The sequence below is a fragment of the Phycodurus eques genome, chromosome 11 (assembly GCF_024500275.1).
Source record: "Phycodurus eques isolate BA_2022a chromosome 11, UOR_Pequ_1.1, whole genome shotgun sequence".
In the NCBI taxonomy this organism is placed as follows: domain Eukaryota; kingdom Metazoa; phylum Chordata; class Actinopteri; order Syngnathiformes; family Syngnathidae; genus Phycodurus; species Phycodurus eques.
In genome coordinates this window covers 19,911,866-19,924,009 of record NC_084535.1, presented here as the reverse complement: position 1 = coordinate 19,924,009, position 12,144 = coordinate 19,911,866, and the positions used below count along the sequence as shown (strand labels likewise).

Here is a 12,144-nt window from a genome sequence, read left to right as displayed (position 1 = left end):
GTATAGTATAGAGATCTACTAAAATTGAGCAGTTTGGGGGGGGTTACAGAAAAACTCACAAGTCGTTTTCACTGCCACCTGTAGGCGGGAGGTAGTATTTGCAAGGTGATAGTTTTAGTTGTCGTTTTCGTCATATGAATTATTTAGCGTGTAATTTTCTCAGTGTGGTATAACTGGCGTTTATACAGCAACAACATAAAACAGTCCAAACAAAAACCTGACATAGAGGTGATAGCGTTATCGCTTTAGCGCCGCCAAGTCTACAAGAGTAAAACAAACGCATCCCTGCCTTCGCCAAGTGACGTTTGTTTCCCGCCCTGGCGTCTTCTGGCATCCTGTCAGAAGTGAACTCAAGTAATAATTGTTCGCTTATTTTGCCAATTTCTATATATTTTTTGTTTACATACGTCCAGTGTTCGTCTATGGCAACGATGCCCTCCACGCATGACTGGATTAACAACCCATTGGGTGTTGTCGAGGAAATGTTCGGTAAGACCCTCACGCGAACTTCACCATTCAACATTAAAGCTCAGCTCGTGAGTGGAGTTGGCTAGCTTGGCGGCTCGTGGCCATTATGTACCGTGACGTTCCATTTTTCGGAGGCAGCAAACCGCTTGTTTTCTGTCGCCCAATAAGCAACAGTGCGGCGACTCAGGGTCGGCTGCAGCAACGCTCGTTCAACTTTTTGTGGAAGACACGTGAATTGACAAAACGGAACACAATGAGGGTGCATGGAAACTCCGAAACTGTCTTTTTTTTAACATTCAGTAGCTAGTGAGAAGACAACTCCACTGAACGCAAGTTGATAATGTCTCTCTCTCTCTCTCTCTCTCTCTCTCTCTCTCTCTCTCTCTCTCTCTCTCTCTCTCTCTATATATATATATATATATATATATATATATATATCTATATCTACATATCTCTCTCTCTCTCTCTCTCTCTGTCTCTCTCTCTCTCGCTCTAGATACCGAGTTTATGTTAAGTAGGGACGGGCGAGTACGGATAGCAGGTGTCGGTCAATACCTATCGGGTACTCGTGATATGGCTGCCGATACGTAAGGGGAAAAAATAATAAAAATAATCCGACATTCAGTCCTCCTTGCCAATAGTTGCCGCTACACCGCGGTGGTTTGCCAATTTGCCGCATCAAAACTACTGGCGGGATTAGTACTCGTGCTGGTATCGATCTGGAAAAAAAGTGGTGTCGAACATCCCAAATTATTCGATATTACACCATACCTAGACATTTTTTAGCGTTCACTTCCATGTGGATGCTTTCTGGTAATTATACATTATTTGATATGCACTGGTATTCCACAGGTGTCTTTCCTGGTAGATTATTACATTGTGTCCACTGATGTGGCAGAATGTTTTAATCAAAACTATTATACTAATAATATGATCTTGTTGATATTTCAGCTTCATCTCAGAACAACCCAAATCCTGGTTGGGAAGCAAAAGTGGTTGAATTTTTCAAAGAACATTTAACAGAGAAGGATGCTCACACTTGGGTAACACTGAGATCCTTTTTTAAAAATATTTGTTTGTTTATAATGGTCCCAATCTTGTACGTGTCAGAGCATACTTTCTCTTTAAAATATTTTTCATATTGTTTCAGGTTCCATCCATGAATGACACTCCACTGCATTACCTGAAGCCTGACAGCCTGGTCAAGTTCCGTTGTTTAATTCAAGACATGTTTGATCCAGAGTTTTACATGGGAGTGTATGAAACCGTTGAACCCTCATCACAAGCTAAAGTGAGCACTCCCATCCCTTTCCGAGTCAGCCTTTTTCACATATTCACTGTATATTTGACAATACTCCCAATATATTACTGTGTTTATTTTGTCTAACCAACACCAGGTGTTAAGGTGTGGAAAGTACAGAGACGTGACAGAATGTGGGGTAAGTCCACCACAGTGACATCATTCCAGATTCATAAGTGTCCCAATAAATGACTCTTCTGTTCCTCTTCAGGTGGATTTTAACTCCAAAAACATTGTCACTTCGGAAAGACAAACTTTCTACTGTGTACCTGTTCCTGGTGAAAACTCATGGGTGAAAGATATATCCTCATCGTGTCTGGATTATGTACCAAGATGCAAAGGCTTATCAAACAACTTGTATCTCTAATTACAGTCCTGCCTAGTTTCCCCTTAACTCTGCTACACTGTTATGTTGACTTGAGTCAAGCAAGAGTGTTTCCATCCACCTCATACGTGCCAAACAGACAAAAGCGCAGCTATGAAGACGACGACATGGACGGCATGGACGCTCAGCCACAGAAACAGAGGGAACCTCATGCAGGTAGTAGAGCACCGTTACAGACTGCATTTGTTGTTTTAACAGTGATGAAATAAACAATGTCACGCTGTAGTGCACAGATCGCCTGAACCTTTAACAATTTGTGAGGGGAAATTGTGTTTATAAACGAGGCTCGTTCACAGAGGATGATAAATAAGCAGTGCCATTATGTTTCTGGGAAGAATGGCTTTTCCATTAATGCCAGAGTGACTCAAATGGTGATAACATTTTCCTGAATGTTGCCTTTGTCCATATTCTCACCAAAATTGAATGGGCTATTCCTTTGCCAGTGCGCTAACGCTCTCCAAAGCTTTGTGGAATTATTGTTTTTTGCGTAATTCTAATAGTATGTTCCTACTATTTACTAGCATATGTCAAAATGATTGCTGCAATTATAGTGGTGGCCTCCACAGCAGTGTATATATTTTAGTCATACAGGTGTCATCGGTCATGATGGCGTTCTATACCTACGGAGGCGACATAATCTGCATTTGAAGTCGGAAAGCGCTGTAGTCTCTAGCAAATTTACGCTAATGCAATAGTAAATTCAAAATTACAAAAAAAAAAACTGTATGAAAAACACTTGTAAATAAATAAATATATAAAATAATCAAATGCCCCACGAGCCGGTCCTCTGCGGGCCCCCGCCACCGCTCCCCCTTGAAGAGATGATCCGCCAAATTATTTAAGCATAATGTAACAGCAGCACTCTTTAGTGGTACACTCGTGAGTGTTTATCTCAAGTCAAAAGTCGTGGGGGAAAGAACACCACACGGAGAGAGTAACGATTCCGACTTCCCGTTAATGACTTCACTTGAATTTTTGGACTCAAGCAAAGGCAGAATCCGATTTCTAATGTTATAAATAAAATGTGAAAAATATGACAACGCAGTAACTACTGTTAAATTATTGAACAGACAATTCCTCAATGGACAGTTTTGTTATTGTGAGCATATATTATTGCTGCAGCAATAATACTGTTTTGGAGGTATAGAGTATTTGAATGTAAACATTGGAAGGACAGGGATAGAAGTGCACGGTAATATATGATTTGAAGCTTTGTTTTTCCACAAAAACCTGTGGGAAAACGGACAGAAACTACTAAACCTATTGAGAAAGACTTGGCAAGAGTCAAGAAGAGCAAGAAAAAGAGAGGTTTTTCGGTTTTCCTGCTTTTGCCTCTTTGCCCCACCTGTACCGTGAACCGTGAGCTTTCCAACGATATCGCAGTAATTATCGTACCGTGAGAGTAAAACCGAACCATGAGCTATAGATATTGTTACATCCCTATTATCTCTACTCAGGACTGATATTTTAGCAATTACATAGTGGTGGGCAAGTGAAGCCTCATGAAGCACTGAGGGTTTCCTAACAATTGTGCCAAAAAAAGATTCTACGCTTCAAGTCTTCAATGACGGTGACATCTGGTGGACAACTGTAGCCATAGCAACCTCTAAAGCGCATTACTGAAGCGCTAGCACGGTTTCCCATGACAGCAATAAAAGTTCAGAAAAGTCTGTATGGTCCTTAAAGTGTTTTGTTCATTCATACCAAATAATGATTATATCGACATGACAATAAATTATGCAGATGCTCTCCCCCATACTCTAAAACACATTCCAGATTAACCCAAAGAATAAATGAAACGCCATGAGTCAATGACGCACACTGAAAGACTATAAGCCAATAAAAAGCTTTGAAACATTTTGAAGGAATGACGCGCGAAGCAAAACGGCGATAACATTCGACGCATCGGTCACGTGACACTGGTGTTTTGATACAAGCTCTGACACAGCATTTCGAATCACTCACTTGTCACTCGCAGGTAGAGTGACACACGCTCTAAAGCCTCAGTATCATTTGCCCATCTCTAGATTTACACTATCTGCGAAGGTAGATATTTTAGATCAGAGGACCGGACAGAAGAAACCTTATGATGATAGAACAACATCTTTCTGATTGCAAGTCACCCCTTAAATTCTGCCTATCTTTATAAATGTTTTTTCTCTTCCTTCTCATTGTTGCATCCCAAAGCACCATCACTTACAAATAAATTTGGAATTAAACCACGTTGCCTTACATGAGATTACCCCTGTCGCTAATCTGCAGGTCTTCAGATTCCCCTAGATCAACACGGCAAGGGTGACGCTCAGCGGCAGGAGACAGAAGCTGCTCCCAGCCACATGGCCTCTGCCTCACATCTCGACCTCAACTTCCCGCTACCAAACGAGAAAGGCCCGTCATGCTTAATGAAGGTACATTATCCATCTCTGAGTCTTGGCTCGAGCCTTGTTATCATCGACTGTTAGGCCGTAAACCGAGGTATGTTTGTGCCAGGTATACGAGGACTGGGAGCGCTTCAAACTGAATGACACATTAGAAGTCTATGGGATCCTCTCTGTGAGCCCTGCTCTTACTGCTCTGGCAGAAGACAAGTAAGAGACTATTCAGAGTAGTTTGACATTCCTCATATGGGGATGTGGATGTGTGTCATTGATGCTTTGTACATCCACACAGGGACACAACCTCGTCCCTCATCGACGCTTCGGAGTCAATGGAGACAGCAGAGGAGCAGAGAGTGCACAGCCCACCTGCCTCGCTGGTTCCTCGCCTCCACATGCTCTATGCCAAACCACTAGCGCAAAACAACCCTCTGCTGCCCTGTGCCATTCTGCAAGACAACCACGCCTGTGAGTAAAGTCCTTGTCTTTGGCCAGTCATTGTATATGAGACGTGCTGTGCAATATTTTTTTTTTTGTCAAATTGAATCTCTATTGAACATGCCCGTATATAAACTAAACCACAATTTACTGTATTTCACACGTAAGCTCCACATATCACACGGATAAATAAAAGGGATAATATGGTTGTGTAAGTTCACACTTAATATGTGGACAAGCTCTCCACAGACCCAACTACCGTAATTTCTTGTGTATAACGTGTGCCCATGTATAATACGCACCCCCAAAAGTTGACCTCAAAATTTTGGAAGACGCTTCTACCTATATATAATGCATTTTTACAATGCATGATTTTGCTTCCACCCGTGTGATCAAACCATAAAGTATTATCTGTATATATCTGCCCTACTTTTATTTAGTCAATGAGAAAGCATACAGTTGTGCTCATATGTTTGATTACCCAGGCAGAATTTGTAAGATGGGTACAATTCTTTAAAGAAAACATGAAGGGCCAGGTGAAACACATTTTTATTTTAATGAGATTCAAATTAAACTGTCAAGGATTTCAGAAAAGCATTATCATTAAACAAAACATAACCATAAATAAATTAATGATGGTTGCTGATCAGTCATCAGTCATATTAAAAACAAAACAAAAATATTTCACATTCTGCCAGGGCATGTAAATTTATGAGCACAACTGTACATATATTCAGTCATACGTATATCTGTCATATTGGAATGAAAGTGTAGGCTACACTTTTTTTATTAACCACTAGGTGGGGGCGTACGTTTATAAAATGTAAAAGTTTTTTTCCATTTTCCCCTATACCTATGTATAATGCACACTATTGACAATTTATTTGGGGGGGGGGGGTGCGCATTATACACGATAAATTACGGTATTTATATTAGGGATTATCCGATCATGTGATAAGAAATCTGAGTCAATCACGTGATTTTCAGATGATCAAGATTGGTTTTATCCATTTGCTGTCATTTTAATGCTTAAAAGGGGACAAAATAATCCAAAGGTACAAAGATCTTGCCAAATTGAAAAGTAATAAGTTTACTTTAGTGCTGGTAGAGTTTTTAACAGAGAACCACATGCAGTGTGTGTGTGTGAGTGTGGATGTGTGTCTGAATGTGTGTGTGTGCGCGCGTCTGCGCGCGTGTGTGACACGCACACACATTGCCCTCTGCAACACAGTGCGTTGTAGGCGGTGTTTTTGTCACCAAAACTATGTTGGTTTAAGAGAGAGAGATGCTTTCATGCTGGTTAATACAAGGAGACCCTATGTGATATTACATTCTGATGACAAAACTCAACTTTAAATTTAACTTATAATAGCAACCAGAAATACATTTGTAACAAGTAAAATAATAATCCATCCATTTCCTTTACCGCTTATCCTCCCTCACTACGGTTGCGGGCGTGCTGGAGCCTATCCCAGCTATCTTCAGGCGGAAGGCAGGGTACAGCCTGAACCTGGTCGCCAGCCAATCGCAGGGCACACGTAACGAACAACCATTCGCACTCACAATCACACCTACGGGCAAGTTAGAGTCTCCAATTCATGTATGTTTTTGGAATGTGGGAGGAAAGCGGAGTGCCCGGAGAAAACCCACGCAGGCACGGGAAGAACATGCAAACTCCACTCAGGCTGGGCCGGGATCTGAACCCCGGTCCCCAGAACTGTGAGGCGGATGTGCTAACCAGTCGTTCACCGTGCCGGTAAAATAATAATATATATAAATTTTTTTTTTTTTTTTTTTAAAAACAATAAATAAAAATAAATACAGCCATGGTTAAAAATATGCAGGCCTGGGGTGACTGTATTGTCCATGTATATTTGTCTAAAAAGTATATACTTTTCTCAATATTCTGGCATTTAGCAAATACAAATAATTTTGGTAATCCTAACTGGCTTAAAACAGGAACATTTTAGTCTGATTTCATGTCAGACAGTCAGGCGTGGAAAAAGCATTAGTCTTTTTAAACAAAGCCATGACTGTGCTGTTCCTGCTGTGCACGCCTTGGCTTCTTAGCGGCAGTGTGGTGCGATTCATGCATGGAGCTGCATTTTTACAGAAAGCTAAAAAATGAGTCGAAGAAAGTCAAAATTAAACTTACTCTTTTTTTCACACATTCGGAAGAATACGGAATATGCCAGTGAATATTGTTACATTGTCTGGAGGCAGAAGAACATGCATCGCACGCTTACTACAAGGAACACACTGTGCGTTCAGAGTGAATTTACAACGCAGGAACTTGCATACACAACCCACGGCGCAGAAAAGTAATTGTTTTTCTTCGATTATAATTTTTTTTTTGATAATGATCGAAAAATCGAAATCCTGAATACATTTCGTTTAATCGCCCATTTTTCGTATATATTTATGTATGTTCAACTACACACATGTCGGCACGGTTGGAGACTGGTTAGTGCCTCTGTCTCACAGTTCTGAGGACCGGGTTCAAATCCGGCTTTGCCTGTGTGGAGTTTGCATGTTCTCCCCGTGCGTGCGTGGGTTTTCTCCGGGCACTCCGGTTTCCTCCCACATCCTCAAAACATGCATGGTAGGTTAATTGAAGACTAAATTGCCCGTAGGTGTGAACGTGAGTGCGAATGGTTGTTTGTTTTTATGTGCCCTGCGATTGGCTGGCGACCAGTTCAGGGTATACTCCGCCTCTCACCCGAAGATAGCTGGGACATGCTCCAGCACGCCCGCGACCCAAGTGAGGATAAGCGGTGGGGAAAATTAATGAATGAACTATACCCATACACATATGTACGTATATTAATTTGAGAAAATTTGGATGTGCACTTTTTTTAATGCAAGCTATCGGATCGGGACTGTATAGGGAGATCCTTAAAATCAAAGACTCAGACTCTGGTGCAAAAAAAAAAAATGTGATCGGGACATCCCTGATTTTCAGTTTTCATTAATAATGTATGTCTCCTTTTGACCCTCTTCTAGTTCTATCTTCAACCCTGAGTGATATGGCATCAGTCAGACGAGACTTCCACACGTATCTCACTCACGTCCTACTGGGGGATTCCCTGGTTGCTGAGTATCTCATTCTGCATCTCGTTTCCAGCGTGTATGTGTCGCATGTAAGCGTTGCTCCCTGGCTGATAGTCAGATGCAGATTTCATTCAGGGCTTGGTGTTTTTGTAGGTATGCCAGGCGAGATGTGCTACCACTGGGCAAGTTCACACTGAACCTGAGTGGATGTCCCACCCTCTCCTCATATACTGAACGCCTCTACCAGGTCATCCAACAACTCGTTCCTTCTGTGAGTAGAAGCCAAGATTCATTTCATTATGGTATCTTACCTCCATGCTATATACATTTATCCATCCACTCACCCATCCATTTTCTATAGCGTTTGTCACCTTCCCGTCATGGGTGAGCCGGAGCCTATCCTAGCTGACCTGGCAAGAGGCAGGTTACAACTTGGACTTGTTGCCTGTTAATTGCAACGCACCTATTGGCAAACAGCCATTCGTGTTCATACCTATGGTGAATTTAGAGGGTGAGGGAGCCAGAGTCATGGGAGAAACCCCACCTTAGCAGTCGGCGAGAACATGCAATCATCACACAGAAAGGCCGGAGCTAAAATTAGAACCCCAAACCTGCCACATTTATTAATTTCAAAAATATATGGTCCCTTTAAAAAAAAAAAAAAATCCATTTAGCTCATCCACATCCCAATCTTGAGTTAGATATTCTATGGTGTCTAAGTATTTCTTACTATGACATTAAAGTTTGGTTCAATTTCAAAAGAGAAACACATTGTATTTGGTATTTGACATTTGACATAATAGTTAACAGATCAGTTGGCAGGTATGCTGACTCGCAAACACTTGTTGGAAGTCTTTGTAATTATGTTCCCCATAAAGACAAAATCATTTCTGTAAATGTGAGGTAGATTTCTTAAAAATGACTTCTTTCATCTCAACTAGGCCCTTAAACGATCAGGATTTCTGGGGCCTATCACTGATCATAGAGTTTAAAAAAACAATAACCGATCACTGATCCAGCACAAGATGGAGCAATGTGTCTTTAAATGACTTGTTCGTTTACTGTATATACTTGTGTACTGTATATTGAATATCTTCAAAAGTATTCTCTATTCAGGTCATGTATTCTAATCAGTCAGGTCAAACCAACATTACAACATGACAGAAATAATGGGTGCAAAGTTACTTGTAATTAAATTACTTTCGTGTAATTAAATTACTTAACACACAACCAAAACTTAAGAGCATGATTTGACAGAACACTGGCATGTTTGCGAGGCTACATAACGTTTTGTTGCCTGCTTGCGAGCCGTATCGTATTCAAAGTACGGGAACATACCTCAAGCAATCCTTGAATTGAAGTCCTCTTCCGAGCACCGGTGAACACCAGCACACGTTTTCCCCCATTTTGTTCTTATAATACACACGGCGCGATCCATTGTTGTTGTCGTCTCCATGGTAACGAGTGTAACCAGTCGCGTTTGAGTTGACAAAGCCCAGTGTTGGTAAAAGACGGGATGCGGTGGTATCGGAATACAAGATTTTATTACAATAGTCTGACATAGTGCAATTGTGAAAGAACAATTTATATATATTTTTTTAATAACTTTATTGGTTGTCAGATATTTACAGTACTACGTCAAAAGCCACACGACAAGGCTAAAAATAAACTAGCTTTTGGATTCAATTATACTGTACACGATGGCGACACGAAGTAAATGTCTTTTGCAGAGATCAGCGAATGATGACATTAAAGCCGATCAGATCAGTGTAAAGTCTAATCTCAACCCCACTTCTATCCCAACACTGTAGTCATTCTATCTGGGCATGAGCCTTCAAAACATGAATCAGATGTGTATGGTGCCAAAGAAGGACTATGTGGCCAACCGGCTGGTGAGTGGAGTCTTGCAGCTGGCCAAAAACACTTCCCTCTTCCTTGATGAAACCCAACTGGAGCAAGGACAGCTGGACACGACAGGTGAAACTTGCACATGCCATGAGGGGTCGACACAAGCTGGCGAGCTCAGAAAGCATGATTTGACACTAACAAGGCTGCCTATTTGTTTGTTTGTGTGTTTGCTTGCATCTGTGTGTGTGTGTGTGTGTGTGTGTGTGTGTGGTGCTGTAGGTGTGCGCAATGTTACAGCTTTGGGGAATGTGATCTCATGGCAGAAGGTTGATTATGACTTTAACTACCACCAGATGGAATTCCCCTGCAATATTAACGTGCTCGTCACATCAGAGGGCCGCTCACTGCTGCCGGTGAGGACTCGCAGCCACACTGATCTCACTTACGCCCACGCCACAACCAAGTCTCTCCCCAACCAGCCCTAGGAGGTGTTAGGTTTCTGTCAGCCTCTCCTGAGACTGGATCGTGTCCGACGCTGGTGGTTGTTTCCAGCCAGCATCACACTTCTGTCTCGGCTGCCATTGGCTGGACACAGAAACCCCTTCCAGCTGGGGGCTTTAGCCTGGGTCTCACTCTGTTGTAAACAGTGCAAGGAATGTGCTGTGTGCTATTCTTGTGTGCTGGGCTGATATGTTGCCATGGCGGCTGCTATGTGCCACAGGAACAATCCAGGGAGAGGCGTCAGTCTGCAGAGAAGGGCAGCACACTGTAAACAACCTCCAGCGTTGGTCAGAGGTCTGGTTGTGTTTGTATTGGACTGACGGCTGGTCAAGCTTTGCTTGTGCAGTGATACGATGACAGACAGAAAAGACACTTATGCATTCCAACACCTGTAATCGAAAGTGTCAAACATCTACCACATTTCTTTCTTTCACCCCACAGTCAGACTGTCAGTTACACCTGCAGCCTCAAGTGGCTCCAGACCACATGGATGAATATCTCAATAGCATCCCCATGCATGTGCAGACCTCCTCACAGTTCAACAAGTTCCGACTCTACCTTGGTGTAGCCCGGCAGCTGGACTACAGTATCTCAGACGAAGTGACCAAGGTGAGACCTTTTTCCACCTCCCTTCCTACTTGCGAGAAAAGTAGGAACCCAGGAACCCTGCAACTACAAGCCCAACGGGCAAAACATTTTACATAGGCTGCAGTTTATATTAATATATTGAACAGTCCATTAAGATGATTCAATTTGTTTGAATTGCTTTTTTCCCTACTGTCCTCAGTCCGTCGAGGATGATTTTGTAGATATGAGGAAGGACGATCCCCAGAGCATTAGTGCTGAGGACCTCCACCGAATGCTTGTTGTGGCAAGGTGGGTTCTAATTGTTTTTGTTTAGATTATATAGGGATCGATTTTAAAGGTCACCTACAGAAATTGAAGATCTGAAATTTTAAACAAACAGTACTAGCTTTGACGGCATTATGATTCCCAACCATTGTGCCACGAATAATCGTGTTGGAATTTACCATATTTGTACCAGTAATCCATAGACAGCCAGAACAATTAAATGCTCTTCCTCTAGATGGCAGAAAGTACATGATTGACCACTTTTTGTTAAACATTTGTGTGGTGTTCCTTGAGATTTTTTTGAATGTAAACTGTGGGGGACACTGTAATGTATTCAAATGGTGCCGTAGGATGTGATTGACTTGGTCTCTTTTGTCAGGTTGCTGTCTCTGAGCCTGGGACAGACCTCTCTCTCCAGAGACATCTGGGTAAAGGCCAAACACTTGGAGATTCAGCGTAGTTACAGGATGGAACAGCACAAGAACATCAACGGAAATGAGCCATAATTTTGGGCTGGCGTGGTCCTTTTGATGGGGAAAATAAATTGCTTATCATTTCATCTTTGTTCATTGTGTAATTGTGGCTACATGCCAGGAGTTTACACCGGTACACAGTTTAGTGTTTATAATTCTTTCCAAATGTAAATAAAGTTGTAGAAAAATAGTCCCATGGGTTTCCTTTGTGAATAATGCACATATCCTGGCATTCCCATGCGCTGAGTTTATTTAACAACAAACCTCAGGAAACACATTCACTCATACTTTTTATTCCAGTGGAATAGTGGACATGAAGTGTACAATGCACTTTGCCATTAAATCACCCAAAGAGGATGAGAATAAATAGGAGACTAATATATAACACAATGTCAACACTGGATGAGGGTTGATAAAGAGCAGATGACTTGGTGAAACAGTGCTAAAATGCTT

At 41.8% G+C, this 12,144-nt stretch overlaps 1 protein-coding gene across 3 annotated transcripts; it reads left to right on the top strand.

Moving 5' to 3' along the window:
• Positions 1-328: 328 nt before the first annotated feature.
• mcmbp (minichromosome maintenance complex binding protein) lies at positions 329-11,879 on the top strand. 3 transcript variants are annotated; one of them, XM_061689699.1, is made up of 16 exons: positions 329-489; positions 1,420-1,511; positions 1,619-1,759; positions 1,866-1,907; positions 1,980-2,069; positions 2,174-2,309; positions 4,416-4,561; positions 4,644-4,741; positions 4,824-4,996; positions 7,970-8,093; positions 8,171-8,288; positions 9,829-9,994; positions 10,145-10,278; positions 10,808-10,975; positions 11,154-11,242; positions 11,598-11,879. In XM_061689699.1, the coding sequence occupies exons 1-16, from the start codon at positions 423-425 to the stop codon at positions 11,722-11,724; spliced, it is 1,911 nt and encodes a 636-aa protein (XP_061545683.1). In that variant the 5' UTR covers positions 329-422; the 3' UTR covers positions 11,725-11,879. The 3 variants fall into 3 exon arrangements, with proteins under 3 accessions (XP_061545683.1, XP_061545685.1, XP_061545684.1); XM_061689700.1 differs by lacking the exon at positions 329-489 and adding an exon at positions 585-727; XM_061689701.1 differs by lacking the exons at positions 10,808-10,975; positions 11,154-11,242; positions 11,598-11,879 and adding an exon at positions 10,587-10,792.
• The last annotated feature ends 265 nt before the right edge of the window (positions 11,880-12,144 follow it).

Bases quoted from the DNA above. Each gene is read 5' to 3' on its own strand.
- mcmbp (XM_061689699.1), top strand. From the start codon at position 423: ATGGCAACGATGCCCTCCACGCATGACTGGATTAACAACCCATTGGGT. The intron at 490-1,419 runs GTAAGACCCTCA...TTGATATTTCAG, and splicing joins TGTTGTCGAGGAAATGTTCG to CTTCATCTCAGAACAACCCA. The intron at 2,310-4,415 runs GTAGTAGAGCAC...GCTAATCTGCAG, and splicing joins ACAGAGGGAACCTCATGCAG to GTCTTCAGATTCCCCTAGAT.